This window comes from Pezoporus wallicus, unplaced genomic scaffold, assembly GCF_028554395.1.
Source record: "Pezoporus wallicus isolate ANWC-B61680 ecotype Strahan unplaced genomic scaffold, APGP_CSIRO_Pwel_v1 contig_8517, whole genome shotgun sequence".
Lineage (NCBI taxonomy): Eukaryota > Metazoa > Chordata > Aves > Psittaciformes > Psittacidae > Pezoporus > Pezoporus wallicus.
This window is the reverse complement of record NW_026635263.1, coordinates 1-24,155: the sequence shown is the minus strand read 5'-3', so window position 1 is coordinate 24,155 and position 24,155 is coordinate 1. Positions and strand designations below refer to the sequence as shown.

The 24,155-nt window shown below is 61.8% G+C and overlaps 3 protein-coding genes across 25 annotated transcripts in view; 2 read left to right on the top strand and 1 right to left on the bottom strand.

Moving 5' to 3' along the window:
* Positions 1–3,444, top strand: part of MYO18A (myosin XVIIIA) — a 35,796-nt gene extending 32,352 nt beyond the window's left edge. For 19 of the 22 annotated variants that reach the window (XM_057414613.1, XM_057414746.1, XM_057414737.1 and 16 more), the window contains 2 exons: positions 9–1,181; positions 2,245–2,382. In XM_057414613.1, the coding sequence (XP_057270596.1) occupies positions 9–1,173 (1,165 nt within the window). In that variant the 3' untranslated portion in view covers positions 1,174–1,181; positions 2,245–2,382. Of the gene's footprint in view, positions 1–8; positions 1,182–2,244 lie in introns of all 22 variants that reach the window. The other 3 variants (XM_057414771.1, XM_057414762.1, XM_057414753.1) reach the window with 1 other exon arrangement.
* Positions 3,445–3,955: 511 nt separating this feature from the next.
* Positions 3,956–6,842, bottom strand: PIPOX (pipecolic acid and sarcosine oxidase). Its single transcript, XM_057414861.1, has 8 exons — positions 6,660–6,842; positions 6,250–6,398; positions 5,599–5,800; positions 4,860–5,042; positions 4,651–4,797; positions 4,427–4,585; positions 4,237–4,312; positions 3,956–4,161 (listed from the first exon to the last, which is right to left on the bottom strand). The coding sequence occupies exons 1-8, from the start codon at positions 6,807–6,809 to the stop codon at positions 4,031–4,033; spliced, it is 1,197 nt and encodes a 398-aa protein (XP_057270844.1). The 5' UTR covers positions 6,810–6,842; the 3' UTR covers positions 3,956–4,030.
* A 3,234-nt stretch (positions 6,843–10,076) lies between these two features.
* Positions 10,077–23,689, top strand: SEZ6 (seizure related 6 homolog). 2 transcript variants are annotated; one of them, XM_057414599.1, is made up of 17 exons: positions 10,077–10,221; positions 17,276–17,854; positions 17,929–18,062; positions 18,760–18,952; positions 19,588–19,773; positions 19,847–20,015; positions 20,430–20,596; positions 20,679–20,873; positions 21,098–21,236; positions 21,316–21,512; positions 21,590–21,784; positions 21,866–22,057; positions 22,134–22,331; positions 22,421–22,459; positions 22,550–22,670; positions 22,746–22,848; positions 23,425–23,689. In XM_057414599.1, the coding sequence occupies exons 1-17, from the start codon at positions 10,152–10,154 to the stop codon at positions 23,452–23,454; spliced, it is 2,907 nt and encodes a 968-aa protein (XP_057270582.1). In that variant the 5' UTR covers positions 10,077–10,151; the 3' UTR covers positions 23,455–23,689. The 2 variants fall into 2 exon arrangements, with proteins under 2 accessions (XP_057270582.1, XP_057270575.1); XM_057414592.1 differs by having other exon boundaries at positions 23,409–23,689.
* Positions 23,690–24,155: the final 466 nt, after the last annotated feature.

Below are 24,155 nucleotides of genomic sequence, written 5' to 3'. Positions count from 1 at the left end.
TGGCACAGGTCAGCCCCACCGGACGGTCCAGAGGGTGAGGAGCGCCCGGTGTCGGTGTTGAGCTGCCTCAGCTATAGGAAGCGGCCGGGCCTCAAGGACTCTATAGGTGGCCATGGGGATGAGCAGACGCTGTTCAGTGCCTTGGGAGAGCGGCCGCCTTCCCCCGAGCGTGCTGCTCGCAGGGCAGCCCGCAGCACCGAGCCCGAGGACCGGGCGGCTGTGATCGCCCGCGCCTTCGCCGATGCCAGCGGCCGGGCTCGCCAAGGGCTGGGCAAGCGCTGGTCCCTCTCCGCTGCCGATGGAGACAAAGCCTCCGTCGCCTCTGCCCCGGTGAGCCGGGCGTCCTCAGCCTCCTGGCGCGGGATGGAGGATGAGGAGGCAGGGGATGAGCGGTCCTCAGTGCTCAGCTTCGCCCTCTCCAGCCCTGGGAGCTTGAGGAGCCGGCGCGGGGGACCTGAAGGTCGCCCCGAGTCGCGGCTCTCCCTGGCCCGCAGCCGCATGGAAGAGGCGGACGAGGGTTCCCGTGGGCAGCCCCCGCTGGGGCGCAGCTTCTCTGTGCCCCCCCGGCCCCGCAGCGCTGCCTCTGAAGAGGGGAGTCCCAGGGACGCCCGCCCCGTGGGGCACCGCTCCTACCTGGACCCCGACCTGGAAGCTGCCATCCAGGAGGTGCTGAGCTACCGCCCGGTGCGGGCCCGGGGCTGCTCCAGCCCTGACGCTGACTCCGATGACGGCCGCAGCGTGCGGAGCGTTCGGAGCGTGCGGAGCGCGGCCCCCTTGGGTGCTGCCGACCCCAATCCCGGCAGCCTGCGCCGCTCCGCGTCCGCCCTCGACTTCTCCCGGCATCACCGGCACCGGAGCAGCTCCTGCTCCTCTGAGGAAGAGGAGGAGCGGAAGAAGAAGAGCCGCTCCAAGAAGCGCTCCAAGAAGTCCAAGAAGAAATCCAAGAAGAAGAAGAAGCAGGAGTCGTCATCGTCCGAATCGGATTCCTCCTCCGATTCGTCCTCCGGCTCCACCAGCTCCTACCGCAGCACCTCCAGTGTCAAGAAGGGCCCAAAGGCACCGGGGGGTGAGGAGCAGGGACACCCCAGCCGGGGCAAGAAGGAGGAGAAGCAGAGGAAGAAGCAGGTGGACAGCCTGATGATGAAGTATCTGTACCGGCCCGAGAGCGACTGAGGCAGGAGGTGGGAGCGGTGTGTGCTGTGCAGCATGAACCTCCCCGTGTGCCACTAACAGCTCGTCCTAACCCTCACCTGGCTCCGGGTGTGGATCTCACCTTTGCCAGGTTCCCTGGGATGTGTCCAGAGCAGCCCTGCTTTTGGGGTGCTGCAGGGCATCCCCAACGCATCTCCAGCCATGGGGCATGGCCGCAGCAGGACCAGCAGCATGTTTGGGATTAGTAGCTGGGGCACGTGGGGTACTGGGAAGTGCAAATCCCTTCCTGTTCCCCAGCCACCATCCAGGATGCAGCTGAATTTATTCCTTCAGGAAATTTAAGGGCTCGCCCCAGGGAATTCAGCGCCCTGGGGACAGCGGTGGGTCCCGAAGGCACTGGGGAGGAATGGGATGGGTACTAACATGCATCCAGTGCAGCGTGTGAGCATGGAGGGCAGGCAGCACCCGCAGTGGGGGTGCCGGGGTGGATGGTTGGGACTTGGAGTTGTTTCTCGTGGCAGCCACATCCTGCTGCCCTGTGCTGTGCAGGGGCTTGTGATGGGGATTTGGGGTGCAAATGGTTGCGCTGGGGTCTCCGGCCGTGATTTCAGAGCAGGGTTTATCCTTTCCAATGGCTTGAATAGGAAAAGAGCTGGAGGAAAGGGAAAGAAAAGCCTTGTGGAAACATGGTCATAGTCGGGCTGCCTGACCCAGGGCCAAGGAAGGCATCATGGGGTGATGGTGGTGGGGAGGAACACCCCCCAGGACCCAGCCGTGGGCTCTGGTGCATGCAGGACCCTCAAGCGGTGATGTCCATGAGCACTGGTGTTTGCATCCATGGCCGTGTGCTAGGTGCCTATGGGGCTGGTAGCCATTGGGCAGGCCCAGTTTGACCCACGGGGCTCAGCTCAGCCTGGGAATGAGTCAGCTGCAGCGGAAGATACCCCAAATCTCTCCGAAACAATAATAAAGGTGGTGATGGAGGCTCCATCCATCCGGCTGCCACCTTGCCTGCTCACCCAAGGGGATTGAGCCCCGCACTGCAGTGTGCAGGGAGCATTGAACCCCCATTAACCCCACTTTCTCCCACAGCCCCCCAAGTTCCCGGCACCATTTCACCTACGACAGATGGGATGAGGAGCAGGACGCCGAGGAAAGCACCCGCCGCTCATCCCACAGCTCCCCCAGCGAGGCCGAGAGCCGGGCTGCCGAGACCCCTGCCTAGAGCCCACCATCGCCCCAGAGACATCCAGCTCTATAGGGCTGCCCTGGGCAGCCGGTGACTCCTGATGCACAGGACATGGGGGGGACACACACACAGCCACCCCCCAGCCCTGCTATGTGGGGAGCAGCCCGGCCGGCTCGCTGGCTGCAGCCCCCCAACCACCTTCCCACCTCCCGGCTGCCCTCGGCGGTGGAGCCGGTCATTCCGGCGTCCTGGTTTGTTATTCCTCAGTGCCTGCTGGCTCCTTATTTTATAACTTAAACTCCCCCCCCCCCCCCTTCCCCAGGCACCCCAGTGTCCTCTTAAACCCCTTTTAGTTGAGCCAAAGACGTCTCTCACTGGCCGGGCCCTGGGGAGCAGCCAGGAAGGGGACATGGGGATGGGGTCCCACGTACCCATGCGGGTTGTTGTCACCCCCCAACCCTGCCTGGTTGTTTTGCACTAGCCCAGCTGTGCGTCCCGTCCCGTCCCCCCCCATCCCCTTTACTTTCAGTATGGAAATAAAAGTCATTTCTGGCTGGTGGCAGTGGCTGCTCCATGGGGCTGGGGGGGGGGTCACCCTGTTTTAGGGGGTGATGGTGATGGTGGGTTGGATCCAGCCTCGATGAGGATGCTGCATGGAGGGACCAAGCCCTGCGCCTGCTGCACCCATGGGTGATGAGGAGAGGAGACAGCCCTCGCGGGTGCTGGCACTGCATCGTTTATCAATCTTCATAAATATGCAGATGAGCAGCAGGGATGGGAGCCCTCCGCTCAGTTAATTATTTAACATGGAGGAGATGGTGATGCGCATCGCTGGCCGCCTCTGCTGCGTATGGCTAAAGCACCCACCAGCTGATTCTGGGTGCTGCCCCTGCCTCCCCCCATCCCCAAGAGCTCCCCCCCAGGACCCCACAAACCAGGTTGTTTGGTCCCTTCTCCCAAGCATCTCTTGGAAACAAGTGGGGGAAGCTCTGCGCTCGCTGCTGTAAAGCCACGCTGCGCTAATGCGCTTTCATTAAGTGGGAGCGATCTAATGATAATAAAATGGCACATTTAACATTAAAACATTTAACTTGACTCCTAAGCGAGAGCATCTCTGCACTGTTCCAGCTCCATCTTCATGAGGCTGACAAAGCTCCTTAATTTGTTTCCTGGGAGCTGGTGCTTGGTAGAGACAGCTTGGCACCGCGCGGCATGGGGGATGCTGGGATGCGGGGAGGCAGGGTACCAGGATGCTGGGATGTGGGGATGGAGGAGACAGGGGTGCTGGGTTCTGGGGATGTAGGGTGGCAGGATGTTGTGCTATGGGGATGCAGGGGTGCAAGATGGAGGGCTACTGAGATGGGGGGAGGTAGGAATGCTGGGATCTGAGGAGGCAGGGACCAGGATGCTGTGATAGAGAGATGCAGGGGTGCTGGGATGTGGGGTGGAGGGGTGCCAGGATGCTGGGTGATGGGATGGTGGAGTATGGGGATGTGTGGATGCAGGGTAGCTGGGGTGTGGGGTGGAAGGGTGCTGAGGTGCAGCATTCTGGGACACCGGGATGCAGGGATATGGGGATATGTGGGGATGCGCGGGGATGCTAGCATGCCGGGATGTAAGGATGCTGGGATGCAGGAACACAGCTGCAGGTCAGTGTGATGCTGTGTGGGCACAGCCAGGGCCTCTCACCTACAGTGCAGCCCGAAACACTCCAGGGAAGCGGGTGATGGCAAAGGGAGCAGTGCTATGGGATGGCTCCTCACCCAGGCTCAGCTCACACAGCAGCTTCCCCACCACTGGTGCCAGCTTGAACCCATGGCCTGTAGGAAAACAGTGGAGGTTGGGGGGCACAGGCCAGATTGGGGCACTGGGGGCTGTTGGGTGCCCTCACCTACCCGAGAAGCCAGCCCCAATGATGATGTTGCTGTACTTGGGATGCCGGTCCAGGATGAAGTCTCCATCCGGGGTGTTCTGGGGGAGCCATGGTGTGAGAATGCAGGGCCAGGGGTCCTCTTCTGGACCCATTATTGTGGGGAAGGCACGGCAAGGTGCAGCTTGGGGTTGGATGCCCCCGGGGGCACTCACCGTGTAGAGGCAGGTCTCCACCACGGCTGGCGAGGGCTCCAGGCCGGGCAGGTAGCTGCTGATGAAGCTGCTCAGGAGGGTGACATCGGGACGGGGGGTACCGGGGGGCACCCGGTCCCGCTCATCGGGGTCCGTGGGGCTGCCGTGGTGGTAGCAAACCTGGGGGGCAGCAGGTCAGGGGGGCTGCTGGGGGGACCCCCCTAACACCACCATACCCTGCTCACCTTGACCAGACCGGGGTACTCGAGGGCAGGCAGCCCATAGATGCCGTGTGGGGCTTGGCTCAGCCCCATGGCCATGAAGCAGGGCCCGGCTCTGCTTGCTCTCCCAGGCTCTTTCTCCTTCCAGTAGCAGACGTCGATGCGCAGGGGCTGGGGTCACAGCGTTAGCCCTGGCCGTGGCCGTGCCACCCCATGGTGCCACCAACCCTCACCTGCAGCGGGAGGTGAAGACCCAGCGGTGCCAGGAGGGCACGGGTCCAGGCTCCGGCGGTGATGATGAGCCGGGGCGCTCGGTACACGCCGGCGGTGGTGGTGATGGTGAGCACGGCCCCAGGCTCAATGTGCAGCACCTGCTCCCCATCCTGCAGGGTGCCCCCGTGCCGGCGGAAGGCATCCTGGGAGGGGATGGGGACAGGAGGTGACTGCAGGGACTGAGCCAGAGGACCCCCATCCCATCCCGTCCTATAGCATCCTATCTCATCCCATCACATCCCTTCCCATCCCCACCCATCCCATCCCACCCCATCCCATCCTATCCCATCCCATTTCATCCCATCCCATCCCATCCCTTCCCATCTCTTCTCTTCCCTTCCCTTCCTTTCCCTTCCCATCCATCCCATTCCATACCACCCCATCCTATCCCATCCCATCCCTTCCCATTCCATACCACCCCATCCTATCCCATCCCATCCCATCCCATCCCATCCCATCCCTTCCCTTCCCATACCACCCCATCCTATCCCATCCCATCCCATCCCATCCCTTCCCTTCCCATCCATCTCATCCTATCCTATCCTATCCTATCCTATCCTATCCTATCCTATCCTATCCTATCCTATCCTATCCTATCCTATCCTATCCCATCCCATCCCATCCCTTCCCATCCATCTCATCCTATCCTATACCATCCCATTCTATCCTACCCTGTTCCATCCTCTTGACAGCACCCACCTGCACTGCCCGCAGCGCCCGGTCAGCGAACAGCACCCCACCAGTGCTGTCCCACAGGGCCACCTCTCCAGCGTGCAGCCGGAGGCCAGGGAAGTGCTGGGCCAGCTCCACGGCATCAAGGACGTGGTTGTCCCCCAGGCTCTGGCGGCAGCCCTCCAGCTCCGGGTCACCCGCCGGCCCCAGCACCACCAGCCCTGTCCGCCTGTGTCCCACCAGCCACATCAGTTCCCCCTCCATGCACTGACCCCCCTTGCTTTGCCCCTGGGGGAAACCGAGGCACTGGCAATGGTGATGCTTGGAACGTGCGATGCCTGATATTAGGCATGCTGGGTGATGCGGGCTATACAGGTGATAACGGGGATATGGGTGTGTGCGGTGATGCATGGGGAGGATCCAGATGCCAGCACCCCACTCACAACGCTCCCCCCCCCCCCCGCAATCCAGCTATTGCCATCAGCGCTGACCCCAGCAGCAGAGGATCATTTGGATGCTCATTTCCTTAATGATGCTTCCTTATGAGCCCCATAAATTACCCAGGGCTGGCAGCTGCTGCCAGCGCGGCCTCATCCAGCCCTGACACACGGCTTCCGCAGCCCCCAGCCCCACGTGGGGGGAACAGTGCTGGTGGGGCTGCATCCCCATTGCCATCACCTGTACAGGCTGGTGCCGGCCTCGTCCTCCAGCTGCTTCCAGAGGCGGAAGCTGTCGGGCATCATGCGGGCATAGGGCACCCGGGGGTAGGCGCTGCGGGTGATGCGGCTCTGCCCATGCGAGCTGCCTCGAGAGTGGGGCAGGATGAACTGCAGAGCAGGGGGACAGGGGGGTTAGTGCCACCCCCTGACACCTGGGGACACAGCCTGCCCTGACTCTGTCCCAGCCCTATGGTGCTGGGAAACGGGGGTCCTGGCACTGGGGGGCACAGGGCTGCTGGCACTGGGGACATGTGGCAGCTCCACTCCATGCCGTGCAAAGGGCATCCAGGCCTGCAGGCACCCGCCCCAGTTCGTTGTCACTGGGGACCCAGTGGAGCTGGGGACATGTCAGGGCTGGGAACACGGTACCTGCTCCAGCAGGAGGGTGTCCCTGTGGCGCTGGGCCAGGTGATAGGCGGTGAAGGAGCCCTGGATGCCGGCCCCAATGACGATGGTGTCGTAGGTGGCCTGGTGGGGCTGGCTGGGGGCAGCCATGTCCGTCTTTGTCCTTGTTCCCATCTCTGTCTGCAGCCGGGAGCAGAGCCAAGGGGAGGGATGGGGCAGAGTCCAGCCATTGGTGGTGGAGCTTTGGCCACCCTCCAGCCCCAACAGGGACAGTGGGAGCCGCATCCTTCCCACCAGGACCGGCCTGAACCCCGCATCCCAGGGTACCACAGGGTACTACACCCCTCCATCACCCTCACCCCCCCAGCAGGATCAGAGCAATAGGGTGAGATAAATGTGATGGAAAAGTGTTTCCAGTAAATCCCCTTTTCCCTCCCTGCTGGTCCCTGGACATGGGGCTCAGCAGCGCTCCCATTTGTGTGCAATGCGAACCCCCTGCTTGCTTCAAGACAAACAGGTTGGTTTTTTTCCCTCCAGCACAATTTATTGCAGCCATAAACCATTTTGGTGCCATCTTTTCTTGTTGCTGCTATGTTTTTAGCAGGAGATAGGGGTGATTTAGGGCTCAGAGAGGCCGGGATGTGAAGCCCCATGTCCCACTGGTGCTGGTGCAAATTATGGGATGTGATTTGGGGTTTGAGGACACTCGGTGATGCTTTTTGGGGGGGTAACACAGGCAGGGGATGCCAGTGCCCATGTGCTGCCTGACGGCTAATTAGGGGAATTAATTTACTCTGGCTTTCGTGGTGTAAAAAGCATTACTTACTGGTTAATTGTCGTTATTATGAAATGTTAAATATCATTACTTACATTGCTGCTCGCATCCGATGATGGATGAAGCACTGGGGACTAGCCTGGGGGGGGAATTCCTTCCCCCCCCCCTCAACGTGGTGCTCAATTGGGTCATGGGGATACCCCAGCATCATGCGAAGGCAGATCCGGCAGCAGACAGGGATGGAGAGGTGATGGGGCAAAGATGGGGAGCACAAGCAAAGGATGGGGTCCCTCACAGACCCCTCCTCAGTGCTATTCCTCAGGACCACTAATGCAATGAGGACGTGCCGGCCTCAGCATCGCTGCGATGCCCAGGGCTCTGCATCACGCGGTGCCCCACTAAATCAGCACATCCTCCCTCGCCTTTGATGTTACGAGTAATTCACCAATTCCCCCAGGTTTCAGCTGGCTTTTTTGTGCTTTGAACAGCACCTCTTACCTGCTCTTCCTTCTTTTTTTTGCTGGGAAGATGAAGAATAATTAATTATCCGTGAAACATTACATGGCAAAATGAACTACTCTCCTGTTAACGGTGTGTTAATAGGTCGGGTTGGAAGAGCCTTGCTCAGATGCTGTAAAGCTGGGGAGGCTGTTGTGGGGTGCAGGGATGATTGTTGGTGTTGGAGGAGACAGTGACCATCTCCAGGGCTCTGTGGGACCCCTTAAACCATCACTTTCATTGCATGGATGATCCCGACCAGGGCTGCTCTCATCTTGGGGATGTCTATACTCCAAACCCCCAAAAAGCAGCAGCATGGGCTCATCTTGCATTGGGGTGAATTTTTGGGGTGCTACTTCAGCCCTGTGCTGCATAAGAGAGAGAAGATGGTCTCCATCACTCCTGCCTCTTGTCTTGGGTTTAAATTAACCAGAGGCAACGCTCGAGACAGCAAGAAATCCATTTCCCAAAGCAGCCGGTGCGGGTCAGGAGAGCACAGTAAAAATGAAATATTCCCAGTGCAGGCTGGGAGGATGGATGGGAAAACTCGGGGCTGGCACTGGCACAGGGTGGGATTGATGAGGGAAGAGCCTGGCTCAGGCTGCAGGAGCTGAGCCTGGATCAGATCCATGGGGACTAGGACAAACTGGGAATGAGGAGCTTTGGCCAAGGCCAGGCAGGGCTCAGCAGCTCAGAGCTCTGTACCTGCTGCACCCATTGCACATATTACACCCACAGCACCCATTGCACCCAGTGCACCCATTGCACCCATTGCATCCATTGCATCCATTGCACCCACTGCACACTGGGCTGGCAGGTGGAGTATCCCAAAAACCCACCACCACCCGTGCAAGCGCTTCATGCTGGGCTGTGCCAGCCTCATACATTCTCCATCAAAGTGCCAACTGGCACTAAAGGAAGAATTAGGGAGCCAGGATGCTCCCTGGGGAGCACAGCATCATTGTGCTGTGCTCGCCCCCATTTATTTCCCCATCCAGATGCTTTGAAGGCACCTGCAAAGGGTTTGTTTGCTTTGTGTCAAACCCAAACAGGAGGCAGCCCCTCATTAGCAGTCCAGGTAGGTGCCGGGGGAAGCGTTGGGCGGCTTAAAAATTATTTGAATATCATAATATCAAAACCCATCAATTTGGCCTCAAAATGTTCATCTTCCAAGCCCTACCAGGCCTTTGGTGCATTAAACATTGATGCAGCTACCAGCAGATCAAAGTTTTGGGTTTAGAGCTTGAAAGCGCTTTGCGGGAAGCATCAGTTGCCCCCTGCCTACCCCACATCCCCCTGGGATGAGGACCACAGCATCGGTCCCAGCGCAGGCATGGGTTTGCCCACATCCCGAGCCGAGGTTTGCCTGGTGCGTGCTGGCAAAGCAGGGCCTGGGTTTGGAACTGCAAACCCACCGGGCGATGGTTGGCTGCGTGGGCTGGGGCCGGCCGGGCTGCGGGCTCTGTGCGGCGCACGGCGTCGGCGCGGGGAGGAGAAGCCATCTGGGCTTCGGCGGAGATGGGGAGGGGGTTCTTCAACAAAGAGCCGGGTTTGTGTTTATTTTTAACACACGCAAGAGCCGTCCGGCAGCGGTGCCAACGCCATCTGCCTGCTGCAGGGCTGGCGGCCCCCGGCCCTCCCCGGGGAGCCAGCGGGCTGGGGAAGGGGGGTGAGCCCCTTGGAACACAGAATACACCCCCCCCTCCATCAAGCTGGGAGGGCTGCCCTGGGCCCAGGTTGCCCTGATTAGGGATAATGAGCTCAGCCCTAACTGGGGCTATTTAGGAGGAGGAGATGGAGAAGGGCAGCTGAAAGGAGTGGGTATCCAGCATGGGGTGGGTGGGATATGACAGGGTGGGTACCGCTGAGCTTTCCCACAGGCCCCCAGCCCGGAGGGTGGTTTACATTCGGGAAGGGGGGTGTACAGGAGATCCCCCTCCCCCAGCCTCCATCTCCCAGTATTTGCGGGCGCCGCGCTCGGAGAGTTACGGCGCGGAAGGAGGGGGTGGCCGGGAGGAGCCCCCCCCTCTCCGTTCCCTCCCCGTTCCCTCCCCATTCCAGCCTGCAGGATCGGCGTGCGCCGCACTCGGAGCATTACGGCGGGGTCCGTGTGTGTGTGTGTGTCCCCCCCCGCAACTCCCGCCACGGCCGCGGGATTGGCGGGCGCCGCACCCGGAGCGTTGCGTTGCGGCTCGGCCGTGCCCGCAGCGCGGAGCTGTCCGCGGTGCTGACCGCCGCCGGCCATGGGCTCCGCGCCGCCGCCCGCACGGCTCCTGCCGCTGCTCGCCGCGCTGCTCGGGGCCACCGCACACGGTAAGCGCCGGGACCGCCATCACCGCACCCCCTTCCCCGCTTCCCTCCTCAACACGGTGACCCCCCCCCCCATCCCCGCACCCTCCCGTCCCGGTCACCCCCCCCCCACCCATACACACCAACACCCCCCGGTACCGGTGGCTCCAGCCTTGTCGCCGCTAAACTTTGCCAACTTGCGCTCGATCCCTCCTCACCGGGGGGGCCCCCGCCATCACCTCTCCGTTATCCCCCCCCCCCCCCCCCCCCCCCCTTTCTCCGGTGGTGCGGGAAGCGGGAGCCGCCGGGGGCGCGCAGAGCTGTTTGCAGCCGGGCTGGTGCAACGCCGCCCCCGGCGGGCTCTGGAGACGGCCCCTCTGCCGGTATTACCGAGGGGGGGACCCGCGCCCTCAGCATCAAGCCCTTCGACACCCCTCACCGGCTGCGAGTCGGCCCCTCCGTGCTGTGGCGCCTGGGGGCATTCGTCTCTGTCCCCCCCTTCCTCTCTGGCTCGCTTGGGGTGACCCCTTTGGCTACGGGGAGAGCGCAGGGGAGATGAAGGGATGTGGGGGTTGGTCCTTCCCAAGGAGAGCAGCCAACACCCAGCTCAGCTCCTTAGCTCTGCCACCCATGGGGCACGGGCAGCCGTGATGCCTTGTGGCTCTGCTGCCCCAAACCCCAAGACTGGGGACGTATCAGGGCTTGGGGTGAGGAGCGGGTGGGGATCCATCCCTGCTGGTCCTGGCAGGGTGCGGGCAGGGGGACGCAGGCTGCCTGCGGGGCTCGGCCAAGCTGCAGGCAGCAGCCGTGCAGGGACTTACATAAACTCCCCATCTGGCAGCAGAGCCCAGCCAGGGAAGGGCGTCGTGGCCCTGTGCCCGCTGCTATTCCCGTCTCACTGTGCCGCCGGGAGTGATGCCACAGCCTCTTGCTTGGGTGGAGAGGGTGGATGGGGGAACTTCTGCATGGCAGCAAGTGCAGCAAGGCCATGGCACCCACATCTCCCACCCCACTGGGGGGGGGGGGTGAGGGGTGCCTGTGTGCCTCATTCTGTCCTGGGAGCAGGGCTCTGGCTTCCCCCAAGGGAGGCTGGTGCTTACAGTGTCAGTTTAATGATTTCTAATGAGCAATTACCTCTAGTCAGTCCCCTAATTTCTGAATATCAATAAAGTTAATTAAACTCTGTACGTGCGTTTCCCAGAGTGTTAGAGGTAGGGATGCCCTGGGATGTGCCAAGCTCTTCCCAGGGCTGGGAGCTGTAGGGTCTTATTCACCCTGTGCCCCCCCAATGTGCTGGGCATTGCCCTTGACACTCACCCACCCTCTCCCTGTCCCCCATCAGGCAGGGCTACCAGCCCAGCACCCTGATTTCCATGCAGCACCACCTTGTTGTCCTGGCCTTGATTTGGCATTGATGGGCTGGAGCATGCTGGGGATGTGCCGTGGGTCTAGGTGATATGGGTACAGGGTTCACAGAACCCTCACCCAGGCTGAGGGGATCGCTGATGTCCCCTGGATGATGGCAATGCGGGGCTAGGACCCAGTGGCCTGCAGGCTTAGCCCAGCCATGGGGCAGCACCAGCTGCCAGTGCCCACAGGAGTAAGTGGGGTGTAGGCCCCACAGCACTGATGCAGCCAGGGTATGGTGCCAGGCATGGTTCCATCCACCCTGCCCCACCGCACCCCGTTTTCCCAGCTCTCTAAAGCCATGGCAGGCCTGGCTTGTTCGGGGGATCATCTATGCTGTGCTGAAGGGACCTCCTTGTAATTTGGGGTTCTTGCAGCCTGCGGGTTGTGATGGCTGGCACAGGGCCTGACTGTGCCCTCATGAGCTGTGCCATGCCTGCCAGTGTCAGCCACATCCACCATGATCATAGGAGCAATGGATTTGGGGACAAGACATCCCTGGGGATGTCGGTGCTGGTCGGAGTTTTGGTGAGAGGAGAGGGGAGAGGGAAGGGAGCGGGATCTGCTACAGTAATTAACAGCGTATGTGCTCATCCCCTGCGTGCCCCGGAGGAGTTCATCACTGCCACACTGCGTGCGCCAGGCTGGGATTATGTGGATAATGCTCTTAAGCCAGAGGATGGGAGGGCAGGGTGCCCCATGGGGATGCAGGGCTGCACCAGCCGCCTCCATCATCCCCATGGGAGCCTGGCTGCCGCAGGACCTGCCGCAGGTGGGGATGAATTTGGCACACGGAGCAGGGCTGCCGGCCCCAGGCTCTGTGCAGGCACTCGGCAGAGCCAGACAGTGGGAATGTGGGAGGAAAATGGGGTGCAAAGGGGCAACGGCACAGCAAGGGCACCCCAGGGCTGGTGCAGAGCAATGGAAGGACCCACAGATGGGAGCGGGGCTCACTAGGGTTGTGCTGGGGTGAAGGCCAGGGATGATCCCAGGATCCAGGCCCCCTGTGAGCACAGGGAGGCCCCAGGGGAGGTGGATGGAGTTGTGTCTGCGGTGACTCTGGCGGGAGAGGATAATTTTGCCTCCGATCAATTCTTTAAATGCACACAATTGAAAGATTGCCTTTGAAAGCTGCCTATAACCAGGGAGGTAATGGATTCCCTCTAGTCACAGGCAGCAGCTCCAGAGAGCCAGCATCCCTTCCTTTGGCTGTTGAAGAGATGGAGCCAGCCAGGATACCAGCACCGCTCCCACCATGGACATCCTTGGGTGGCAAAGGGGCTGCCTGGACCTGTCAGAGGATGTCTCCATCTCCCTGGCTCCCCACCAGCCTGCCCTGCAATGAGACCTGGTGCCCCTTGTGTCATCCTCTGAGGTGTCAGAGCATCCCATTGGGAATGTGCTCAATGCCCAGCCTGTGTGAGGAGCACCAGGCACCGGCCTGCACACTTGCCATGCCATTGGGGATTATTATATATATAATTTAAACGCAGTAACGAGCTGCGCTGAGGGGATCAAATATTAATCAGCTGCAAGAGCGCTGCTGTGACCCTGTGAAAATAGAGAGGTGCTTGAAAGACAGGATCAGCTGATGCTGGGTAGTGCATGGGGGTGATGCCCAGGTAGGGTGGGCTCTGGGGGTCCCCAGCTGCCCTGGGAGGTGGCAATGGGAGGGGATGGTGGCTTTGGTTCATCCTCATCCCTGGCAGTGTTCAAGGCCAGGTTGGACACAGGGGCTTGGAGCAAGCTGCTCTAGTGGAAGGTGTCCCTGCCCGTGGCAGGGGTTGGAGCTGGATGAGCTTAAAAGGTCCCTTCCAACCCAAACCAGTCTGGGATCCTACATGAAGAGCAGCGATGGAGCAGGGTTTGCTGGCAAGGGAATGCTCATGCTGAATTCCCAGGGGGACAAAGGCGAGTGCTGGAGGCAGATGGGATGCCAGCTCTGGTGCAATGCTCCATGCTTCCCACCTGCTGGGAGGGATCGGTGTCTGCAGGGAGGGTGATGGCTGAGCAGCCCAACACGGAGCCAGACAAGCACATTTCAATTACTGTTGCCAGCAGCAGGCACAGGGAAGGGGAGCTGGCAGGGCAGCGGGGCTCTGCTCTCCCTGCCTGCCTCCTGCCTGGACCCATGCACTCAGGGGTGCCCTATAGGGTGGGTGTCCCCTCTGCCACCAGGGGATGAGCTGTGTGGTGTCCTTGTGGAGCCCAGGCTGGCACAGAGCCCTGTGGGGAGCTGGTACCCATGCCATGGGCACCCTGGAGCGGCACAGAGCAAGTGCTGTCCGCCAATGGGGGTTCCGTCCCAAGGATACCAATGCAGGGCTGGGATGGGGCTGATTTGGGCACTGATTTGGGGAGGAGGGACGTGGCACCGCACGGCTCCAGCTCTCAGGTCCGAAATAGCAGCAGACGCACAATTCATCACTGCCGCCGCTCAGGGAAATCGCTGTACAAACGCATTAGCTCCGCAGGGAAAGCGGGATTACGCAGGCTGTGGCAATGAGGAGGGGACGGGGGCACCCTCAGCAGGGGTGGGGAGGGAGGGAGACCCCCGGGGATGGGCACCCCGGTGCCCGGTGGGCTCTGCCCTCCTGCCCGCTCGGTGCCGGTGATGCTCGGTGTGCCACAGCCGCGGGGCTCCAGGGAGCTGGTTCTGGTGACATGTGACATGTGTCAGCGGGTAAATGACTGTTCAATTCAAGGAGAATCGCAGAACATACAAGGTCAAACGCTTCCCCGCCAGCGCCGCCATGAATATTAAACTGAGCTCTTCTGGTAGCTGCCAGGGCTGGCGGCCGCGCTCACCAGCAGCGTCCCCAGGCACCGGGGCAGCCCTTTGGTTCCGGCTGCTCCAGCATCCTTGGCTTGGGCGTCTGGGCATGGAGGAGGCCATGGGGTAGCAGGATGTGGGTGCCAATGGGGTGCTCAGCTTGCTGTATGGCAGTGCTTTGGCTGCGTGGCAGCGGTGTTGGCACGGGGAGCTGCCTGCACATCCCTGCTGCACCATCACGCCGTGTGTGTGCACCTCCCTGCACTCACCTCCCCACTGCTTACACCCACCATCCCTGCCTGCGCTTTTACACCACCCACTGCTCCTGCCTGCATCCTGACACTGCCTGTGCTATCACACTGCCTACACCTTCCCATCCGCCCTCATTCCCTGCCTGCTGGTAGCGAGGGTCCCCATTCCCCATGGCTACCAGAGCAGGGCATGGAGATGGGGATCTGGCATCAAGCGAACACATCCCATACCCAGCGCTGGGGCTGCGGAGGGGGGGAGCGTGGCGCCGGCTGCCTGACAGCTCATTCATCACCGCTGCCAGCCCCGGGCGCAGGGGCAAAACCAGATTGGATTTTAAATTGGAAAAGAACCCTGGATTCCTGCAAGCCCCAACCCCTGCCCCCATGGACCCGGCTGCCTGCACCTCCTGCCAGCCATCACCCCCCTACAGATGGGGAAACTGAGGCACGGGGCAGCACCGCGATGCTCCTGGGACAGCTGAGGGCCCTGACCAGTGGCCTCCGCTGTGTTATTACTTTCTCGTCGGGCAGCATCGATCGCTGCTCCCCAGGAGGCCACGTGCTGCCTTATTTATGTATCTGTGACAGCCAGCAGCATTGATTCCCAATGGGGGGGAGGCAGCCGCCGCCACAGCCCCATTAGTCTCCAGCATCTCCCCAGCTCCCACTAACAGACTCCTGCCTGGTAAAGCCAATGTGAGGGATTAGGACCCCAGCCCAGCTTCAGCCCCCATGGGCACCCGGCTATTGGGGATTTGATGGGTCCTTTGCAAGTGTTTGTGAGCACCCTGAGCCCTGGAGGGATGCCAGGGCTTGGGAGGTGGGTGGTAGGTGGCAGGGTTTAATGCCACCAGCCCCTGGTCTCCTTGGGGCTGTGGGAGGGACACAGATGTGGTGCTGGAGATAAGCTGCTTAGAGATATCTGTAGGGGCGGAGGGTCTTAATCTGGTGGTGCCTGAGGGACATGGGTGGCAACATCTGGGCACTTGCTGCCTTCTCGCAGTGCTCCAAGCATCCTGCATCCAAGGGCGTCTCCAGCTCTGAGCATCCTCTGGTGCCGGAAGCATCCTGTAGTGCTGGAAGCATCCAGTGGTACGCAGAGTATCCCCTGGTGTCAGGAATATCTCCTGCTACCCAGAGGCATCCCACGATGCTGGGAGCATCCAGTGGTACACAGAGCACCACACAGAGCCCAGGGCAGCACCCCCTGTCTAGGTACTGCCCAGCCCAGGGTGCCACAGCACCCAGGTAGCACCCGCTGTAGGGATCTTGCTGTGGGGTCCCACCTCATCCAGCAGCCCCAGTGGGGACCACTGTGCTGCCAGCACCCTGGGCAGCTGAGATGTCATGGGCAAGGGGTGCAGGAGCCCAGGGTGAGCATCCCTCCTCCAGCCTTTGCTCTGAGGGGCTGGTCCCTGAGCACTAATCTGCTATTAAAGCCTAAGAGAGGTTTTGGTGGCCTTCAGTACAAACTCATCAAGTTTTATGTTCAAATAAATGGATCCCATTAAAAAATAATTGGGGCCTTGCTGGGGGCCAAGTGACCCTTTTGGAGCTGGTGTGGTCAGATACTCACCTCCCACCGTGCTGCTGTGCCTGGGGCATTGCCACCACCCCTGGGTTATGGTAAGGGAGCCAAGGGGATGCACTGGGTGGTGGAGATGCCTCCTGGCACCCACCAGCTTCCTCCCCACGCTGCTCACCCAAGCTAATGTCTCTTAATAGTCCCTTAAAAGCAGCAGTCACAGAGTAATTAATTTTCGTGGGGCCCTGCCCTGCTATAGATCAGTATAATTACCTGGTAATTGGCAGTACCATGTCATCAGCGCCTGTGCACGGTGGCAGGACATGCCCATGTGCTCCTGTGGCCTCCCAGCTGGCCATAGAGGGATGCTGGGTGCTGCCACAGCATCCCTGCCACCGTGGCATCCCTTCCTGCCGTGGTATGGTGGGGCTCGGGAGCTGTGGGGACCAGACCCACCAGGGAGAGATGCTGGTGGCTCATTAAGGCTGATTAAATGCTTTTGGTTTTGGTCTAAAGGCTGTAAGTGTCTGGGATTTGCTCAGGGATTAATGCTCGGAGGAGCCATGGCATTCCCGGGGCAGCTGGTTATGGCAGACATGGCAATCACCTCTATGTCTACAATGGGAGGGGTGGGCACCCCTTAATGTGGGGCAAGCTGCAGTTATGCATTAATTAGCCATGGCTTAATTGCCAGGGCTGCCCCAGGGCAGGGTCCCACTGCATGTGGTCAGTGTGCTTGTTTGTCATCCTGGCTTTGGTGCAGTACTGGTGAGCAGGAGGTGTTGCCCCTCAGGATGGAGGATGAAGTGTTGGTCCATGGTGAAGTGTTGGTCCCCAGTGCAGCACAGGACTGATGTTGCACCAGCATTGCTCCCTGGTGCAGCATCGGTCCATGCCCAAGGCTTGCTTCCAAGTGCCACATTGGGCACAGCATCGGTTTGTGAGGAAGCTTCAGTCCCTGGTGCATCGCTGGTCCCCAGGGCCATGTCAGTTCATGATGCAGCATCTGTCCACAGTGCACCATTGGTCCAGCCTGAAGCCTCGGTCTCTGATGCAGCATCAGTCTATGATGCAGCATCAATCCACGGGACCCCAGCACCCCACACTCTCTCCTCCCCACAGGTTTCAATGGGCTGGCGAGGAAAGCCGGGGACAGCGCTGAGGCCGAGAGGGAGCCGACGGCGCTGCCCACACCGGAGGAGCGGGAGGCAGAGGCTCGCTTCGTGAGCACAGCGCCCACGCTGAAGCTCCTCAACCACCACCCGCTGCTGGAGGACCTGCTGCACGAAGCCTTCCTCAAGAAGGACTACCTGGGCCAGGCACCCTTCCTGCCTGGGGGTCCTGGTCCCGTCCTGCCCGCTGGTGCCCTGCAGCCAGACCCTGGTCCCCCCGCCCCTGAGCCCCCGCCACGCACCCCTGCCCTGCCCAGGGCTGCCTTCCCCACTGACCCATTGACCACACCAGCGGGGCACCCAGGGCCATGGGGGGATGCGTGGGGGGCTGTACCGGCTGCTGATCCCTCGTGGTCCCCTGCCAGGGTGCTGGAATCGAGCCCCACATCGCCCCCCAGCCAGGCACCCATCACACCCGGTACATCTCCAGGACCCCGCACTGGGGATGCTGTGGTCCATGGGGATGAGGAGGGGACCACCACCACCTCCACCATCACCACCACCACTGTCACCACGCTGCAGGGGCCTGGTGAGTGCTGGGGAGGGAGCTGGGGGGAGCTGGGGTGAAGTGGGGCTGAGCAGGGGTCTCCTCTGTCACCACAGCCCCCTGCAATAGGACGCTGGCGGGTCCTGAGGGCTGGCTGGTGTCCCCGGAGCTGGCCAGTGTCCCCTATGATGGCAGCCTGGACTGCACCTACACCATCTCTGTCTACCCTGGCTATGGCGTGGAGCTCAAGGTGAGATGGGAACTGGGGTGGGATGGGGTGCCAAGTGCCCATGGGCAAGCGTGGCATGTTCCCTGCTCTGTGCCATCACTGTGTGGAGTGCAGCAAACACACAGTCTTGTCCCTATCCCACGTCCCCAAGTCAGCAGAGCTGGGCCCTGGGGCAGGGATGTGGGTGCACAAGCTGGTGGGATGCCCTAGGATGCTCCGTGCTCACCAGCTGCCATGGCTGGTACCCAGCACAGGAGCAGGGATGCAGGATGACTTAATGAAGGTGTGAGCGATGATGTGGTGCAGAGCCAGGCAAACCCAGTTCCCATCTGCTGGAACCAGAAGCTGAGGCCACGTGCTGCTCCCATCGGTGGCACATGGATGTGTGTCCCCACTGAAAGCCGGTGGTGACCCAGAGGCAGCAGCTCCACAGTCAGCCCTGGCTCCTCCATCACCACACACCAGTGCTTAATTAACACCATTAATAGCAAATCACTCCAGAGGGCTGGAGCTGCTGGCAGGGCTGTCGGTGTGGGCCTGGCTGCGCCGTGGGGGGCTCACTCCTTGCAGAGCAGGATGACTTATGGTGCTGGTAACCGTGTTTGAAAGGCGCTGCCCTGCACGGACACGCTCCAACGCGCTATCGACCATGGACAAGCTGCCCCAGGACCAGCCCCAAGCCAGGTACCGGGGTGGTGATTCCCGGCTGTCCCCATAGGTACACAACATCAGCCTGGCAGAGGGGGAGACGCTGACAGTGGAGAGCATGGGGGGGCTGGAGCCCACCCTCCTGGCCAATGAGTCCTTCCTGCTGCGGGGCCAGGTCATCCGCAGCCCTGCCAACATCCTCACCCTGCGCTTCCAAAGCCCCCGGCCCCACAGCCCCAGCTCCTACCACTTCCGATACCAAGGTATGGGCGCAGCATCCACCACCCTGGTACCTCCCAGGGGCTCCCTCGCTGGTGCAATGGTAATTTAGAGCATGGTGATGGGCGGCACAGTTTACCTGTGCCAGTGGTGGGTTAAGTGGGTGAAGAGCGCAGAGAAAGGGCAATGAAGTTGTTGAAGGGCCTGGAGCACAAGTGTGGTGAGGGACCTGGGGGGGCTAAGTCTGGGGAAGAGAAGGCTCGGGGGGGGCCCTTATCGCTCTCTACAATTACCTGGAAGGAGGATGGAGTGAGGTGGGGGGTCAATCTCTTCTCCCAAGTGACAGGACAAGAGGGAACAGGTTCAAGCTGCACCAGGGGAGGTTTAGACTGGATATTAGGAACAATTTATTCATGGAGAGGGCGCTCAGGCATTGGAACAGGCTGCCCAGGGCAGTGCTGGGGTCACCACCCCTGCAAGTGTTCACTCATGGGTGAGTGGTGGCCTTGGCAAGGAAGGTCTTGATCTTAAAGGTCTTTTCCAAGCTGGTTGATTGTATGATTACAGACAGACGTAGGCACCGTGTGACCCAGCCCTGCAGCACCCATACCAGGGTGCTGGGTGGGCTGGGGTCTTTAGGGGGCTCCATCCCCACCCATAACACCACACCTGCCCCCAGCCTACGTGCTGAGCTGCCCCTTCCCGGCACGGCCGGCGTTCGGGGAGGTGTCGGTGAGCAGCCTGCACCCCGGCGGGGACGCCCGCTTCCGCTGCGCCACCGGCTACCAGCTGCAGGGCACCCACCGCATCACCTGCCTCAACGCCACCCGGCCCTTCTGGAGCGCCCGCGAGCCCCTCTGCCTCGGTGAGCACTGGCACCGGGGGATGCGGCACAGCCGGCGCGGCACAGCCGGGTGCTGACGGGCCCTCTCCTGCAGCGGCGTGTGGCGGCGTGGTCCGGAACGCCACGGTGGGACGCATCGTCTCGCCCGGCTTCCCCGGGAACTACAGCAACAACCTGACGTGCCACTGGCTGCTGGAGGCGCCCGCCGGACACCGCCTGCACCTCCACTTCGAGAAGGTCTCGCTGGCAGAGGATGATGACAGGTTTGGCAACAGGGAAGGGGGGGAGTGGGGGGACCAGGGCACCATGGAGCAGCCCCACACTGGGCCGTGGCCAAGGATGGAGCTTTTGGACATACCCAAAGATGGGCGCTGTTGGCCATGCCTGTAGATGGGTACCTTTGGTCATATTCAAGGATGGGTGTCATGTGGCATATCCAAGGGAAGATGCTGTCGATCATGTTGAAGGATGGGTGTCACTGGCCGTGCTCAAGTGTAGGCACTGTTGGCCACGTTCAAAGAGGACACCACTGGCAATGGCCAAGGGTTGGTGTCATTCGTCATGTTCAAGGACGGGTGCTGCTGGCCATGGCTGTGGCCATGCTACCACCCATGCCCAAGGACGGGTGCTGTTGGCCATGGCCACCACAGCACCCTGCCCCTGCCATGCTTTGCCAGGCTCATCATCCGCAACGGCAACAACGTGGAGGCACCACCGGTGTATGACTCCTACGAGGTGGAGTACCTGCCCATCGAGGGGCTGCTCAGCACCGGGCGCCACTTCTTTGTGGAGCTCACCACCGACAGCAGCGGGGCCGCTGCGGGCATGGCGCTGCGCTATGAGGGTACGGGGCCGGGGTGGAGGGGGGCACCCAGGCACCCCCATGCCCGCCTGGCCCCTGCAGACCTTCGCGCCTGTGCCCGCAGCTTTTGAGCGGGGGCATTGCTACGAGCCCTTTGTCAAGTATGGGAACTTCACGGCCAGCGACCCCCGGTACCCGGTGGGCACCACAGTGGAGTTCAGCTGTGACCCCGGTTACACGCTGGAGCAGGGCTCCACCATCATCGAGTGTGTCGATCCCAATGATCCACAGTGGAATGAGACGGAGCCAGCATGCCGTGGTGGGCACCAGTGCGCAGGGAAAAGGGAGCTGGAGATGGGGTTTGGGGGGTGCTGGAATTGGGAGGTGGCATTGTGATGGAGCTGGGCATAGAGCAGGAAGGATGCGTTGTGGTGTGTGCTGGAGCTGTGGGATGCAGTGGGAGCCGTAGCTAATGGGAATGGTGGGTGGTGGGTGCCGTGGTGGGTGCCCCACAGCGATGCTGAGCCCATCATGCACCCACAGCGGTGTGCAGCGGGGAACTGACGGATGCATCCGGCGTGGTTCTGTCACCCAACTGGCCAGAGGCGTACGGCAAGGGCCAGGACTGCATCTGGGGGCTGCACGTGGAGGAGGACAAGCGCATCATGCTGGACGTCCGCGTGTGAGTGCGGGGATGGCCACGGGGATGGAGGGGTTTGGGATCCATGCTCCCCCCTGCCCTCACCGCCCTGCTCCCCCAGGCTGCGGCTGGGCTCAGGGGATGTGCTGACCTTCTACGACGGGGATGACCTCACGGCGCGCATCCTGGGCCAGTACACGGGCGCCCGCGGCCGCTTCAAGCTCTACGCCTCCACCGCTGATGTCACCGTCCAGTTCCAGTCTGACCCTGGTGCTGGTGCCTTTGCCTATCGGCAGGGCTTTGTCATCCACTTCTCTGGTGAGGCCCACGGTGGGATAGTGCCAGCATTGTCCCTGGTGTCCCACACTACCCCATTCACCCTGTCACCCTCACAGAGGTGCCCCGTAATGATACCTGCCCCGAGCTGCCAGACATCGCCAATGGCTGGAAGACATCCTCGCAGCCGGAGCTGCTCCATGGCACCGTGGTCACCTACCATTGCTACCCCGGCTTCCAGCTGACCGGCACCGACCTCCTGATGTGCCACTGGGACCTGACGTGGAGCGGCGACCTGCCCACCTGCGAGCGGGGTGAGTGGTGCCCATTGGCACCCCCGTGCCCTGCGGAACATCCCCAGCAGCCGCCATCATCACCGGTCCCATTGCCTGCAGTGACCTCCTGCCGGGACCCCGGGGACGCCGAGCACAGCCGCAGGGTGGTCTCCAGCCCCAGATTCCCGGTGGGAGGCACCGTGCAGTACATCTGCGACAAGGGCTACATCCTGGCGGGCAGCGGGACCCTGACGTGCCACGAGCGTGCCGCGGGGGGACCCAAGTGGAGCGACCGCCTCCCCAAGTGCATCCGTGAGTCGGGTCCCCTCTCCCAGGCCATGTCCCCTGCACTGATGGGCACTGACGGCGCCGTGTCCCTGCCCCACAGCGGAGACCTACGAGCCGTGCCACAACCCCGGCGTGCCGGCGGGCGGGCGGCAGAGCCCCGAGCGGCGCCTGTACCCGGCGGGAGCCACCCTGCGCTTCTCCTGCGCCGACGGCCGGGCGCTGCTGGGGGAGAGCAGCCTGCGCTGCCTGCCCGGGCACCCGTCGCGCTGGAGCAGCTCCCCTCCCATCTGCAAGGCGGGTGAGAGCACCCCGCATCACCCCACAGCATCCTTCAGCACCCCACTTCTTGCTGATGATCCCGGCTTCTTTCTTTCCTCCCTCCCCCAGCCTCCTACGATGAGTTTTACAGCAACCGCAACCTGGATGGTAAGCGTAAGGGGGTGATGGGGTGCAGACAAGCACCCAGGGTGTAGCCGATGCGGGGTGCCCCCTCGCTGAGCCGACTATCCCATGCAGCCGTGGCCAAGGCTGTGCCATCGGGACCAGCGCTGGAGGGCACCAATGTCGCCATCGCCGTCTTCCTGCCCGTCCTGGTGGTGGCCCTGCTCATCGGGGGCATTTACCTCTACTTCTCCAAGTGAGTGGCCGTGTGGCCCCCGGCACCCCATGGGGTCACCATGTTCCTCCTGCTCCATCTGTCTGCTCCCCACAGGCTCCAGGGGAAGCCATCCCTGCAGCTGCCCCTCGCTGGCTCCCACCCCTATGACCATATCACAGTGGAGTCGGCTTTTGACAACCCCACCTATGAGACAGGAGTAAGTACTGGCCCTCCAGGTCCCCCCAGCCAGAGCTGGGCACCCCAGGGACCCTGTGTTGTATCAGCCAGGTGTGCCAGGGGCTGTGTGTGGAGTAGGACAGGAATGGAATGGGGTGACACATTGCAGGGATAGTGCTTTAGGTAGGATATCCATACAGGGACCACACATGGCGTGGAATATCCATCCAGGTCCCATTCACAGGATGGGACATCCATCCAGGGACCCTTCATGTGACGGACATCCATCCAGAGACCACACATAGGGTGGAATATCTACCCAGGGTCTGTGCACGGGATGGAATATCCATCTAGGGACTCTCCACAGGATGGGACATCCATGCAGGGACCACACATGGGATGGAATATATTTGTTGATGGGATGGGACATACACTCAGGGATCATTTCCCAGGATGGACATCTATCCAGAGACCATTCATGGGATGAGACCATGCACAGAATGGTATATCCATCCAGGGACCCTTCACAACATGGGACATCCATCCAGGGACAACACATGGGGTGGGACATGCATGTGCCGAGTGTCCAACCCCTCGCAGTCTGTTTTCTTTGCAGGAGACAAGGGAATATGAAGTGTCCATCTAGGAGTGGGCAGCGTGGAGCCGGGCACCGAAGCCACCCCTCCCGGCCCCCCCCGTGCTCACCAGCCCCCCAGCACGGGCTGGGTCCACCTTTCCCAATGAGACCCAAGCCGAGCGCTTGGTGGGACTGACCCAGCCCCAGCTCCCCCCTGCACCCCCCAACCCACCCGGACCCCCGTGGGGTCTGCCTGCACCCCGCTGCCACCCGACCCCCACCCTGGGGTGCTGAATTGGGGGGGGGTGTTATCCCCGAGGCCCCAGCCACACAATGGAGGGTCCCAGGCGGGGGGGAGCGGGGTTGTGGGGACCCCCCCCGGCAAACACAGGGGGTGCAGCGGAGAGGGGGACACCCTGCAAAGCCCCTGGGGGGGGGGGGAAGGGGTTAAAGGGGTTCGGGTGGCCATGGGGGTGCCCCCCACCTCTCCCACCTCAGCACAGGTCCTGCCCCCCCTGCACCCCCGTGTCTCCCACCGCCGTCACGCAGGGACGTGTCGTGTGTCCCCCGCACCGAGCATGCTGCGTCCCCCCCCGGCCCCCCGCTTGCTTCTCCCTCCCTGGGGCGTCCCCTCCGCCACCGATGTGTCCCCCCCCGCCTGCCCCGGCACCCAAGGAGGGACGGACCCGGGCGAGGACGGGGGACACCGGGTATGGCTGTGGCTCACCCCTCGATGGGTCCCGCCCGGGCTGGGGGTCCCTGGGGTGGAG

Coding starts and splice junctions, on each gene's coding strand:
- SEZ6 (XM_057414592.1), top strand. CDS start 10,152: ATGGGCTCCGCGCCGCCGCCCGCACGGCTCCTGCCGCTGCTCGCCGCG. Junction 18,953..19,587: donor CTACCACTTCCGATACCAAG/GTATGGGCGCAG, acceptor ACCTGCCCCCAG/CCTACGTGCTGAGCTGCCCC. Junction 22,849..23,408: donor ACCCCACCTATGAGACAGGA/GTAAGTACTGGC, acceptor AACCCCTCGCAG/TCTGTTTTCTTTGCAGGAGA.
- PIPOX (XM_057414861.1), bottom strand. CDS start 6,809: ATGGGAACAAGGACAAAGACGGACATGGCTGCCCCCAGCCAGCCCCAC. Junction 6,399..6,659: donor ACACCCTCCTGCTGGAGCAG/GTACCGTGTTCC, acceptor CCTGCTCTGCAG/TTCATCCTGCCCCACTCTCG. Junction 4,798..4,859: donor GTCTTCACCTCCCGCTGCAG/GTGAGGGTTGGT, acceptor CTGTGACCCCAG/CCCCTGCGCATCGACGTCTG.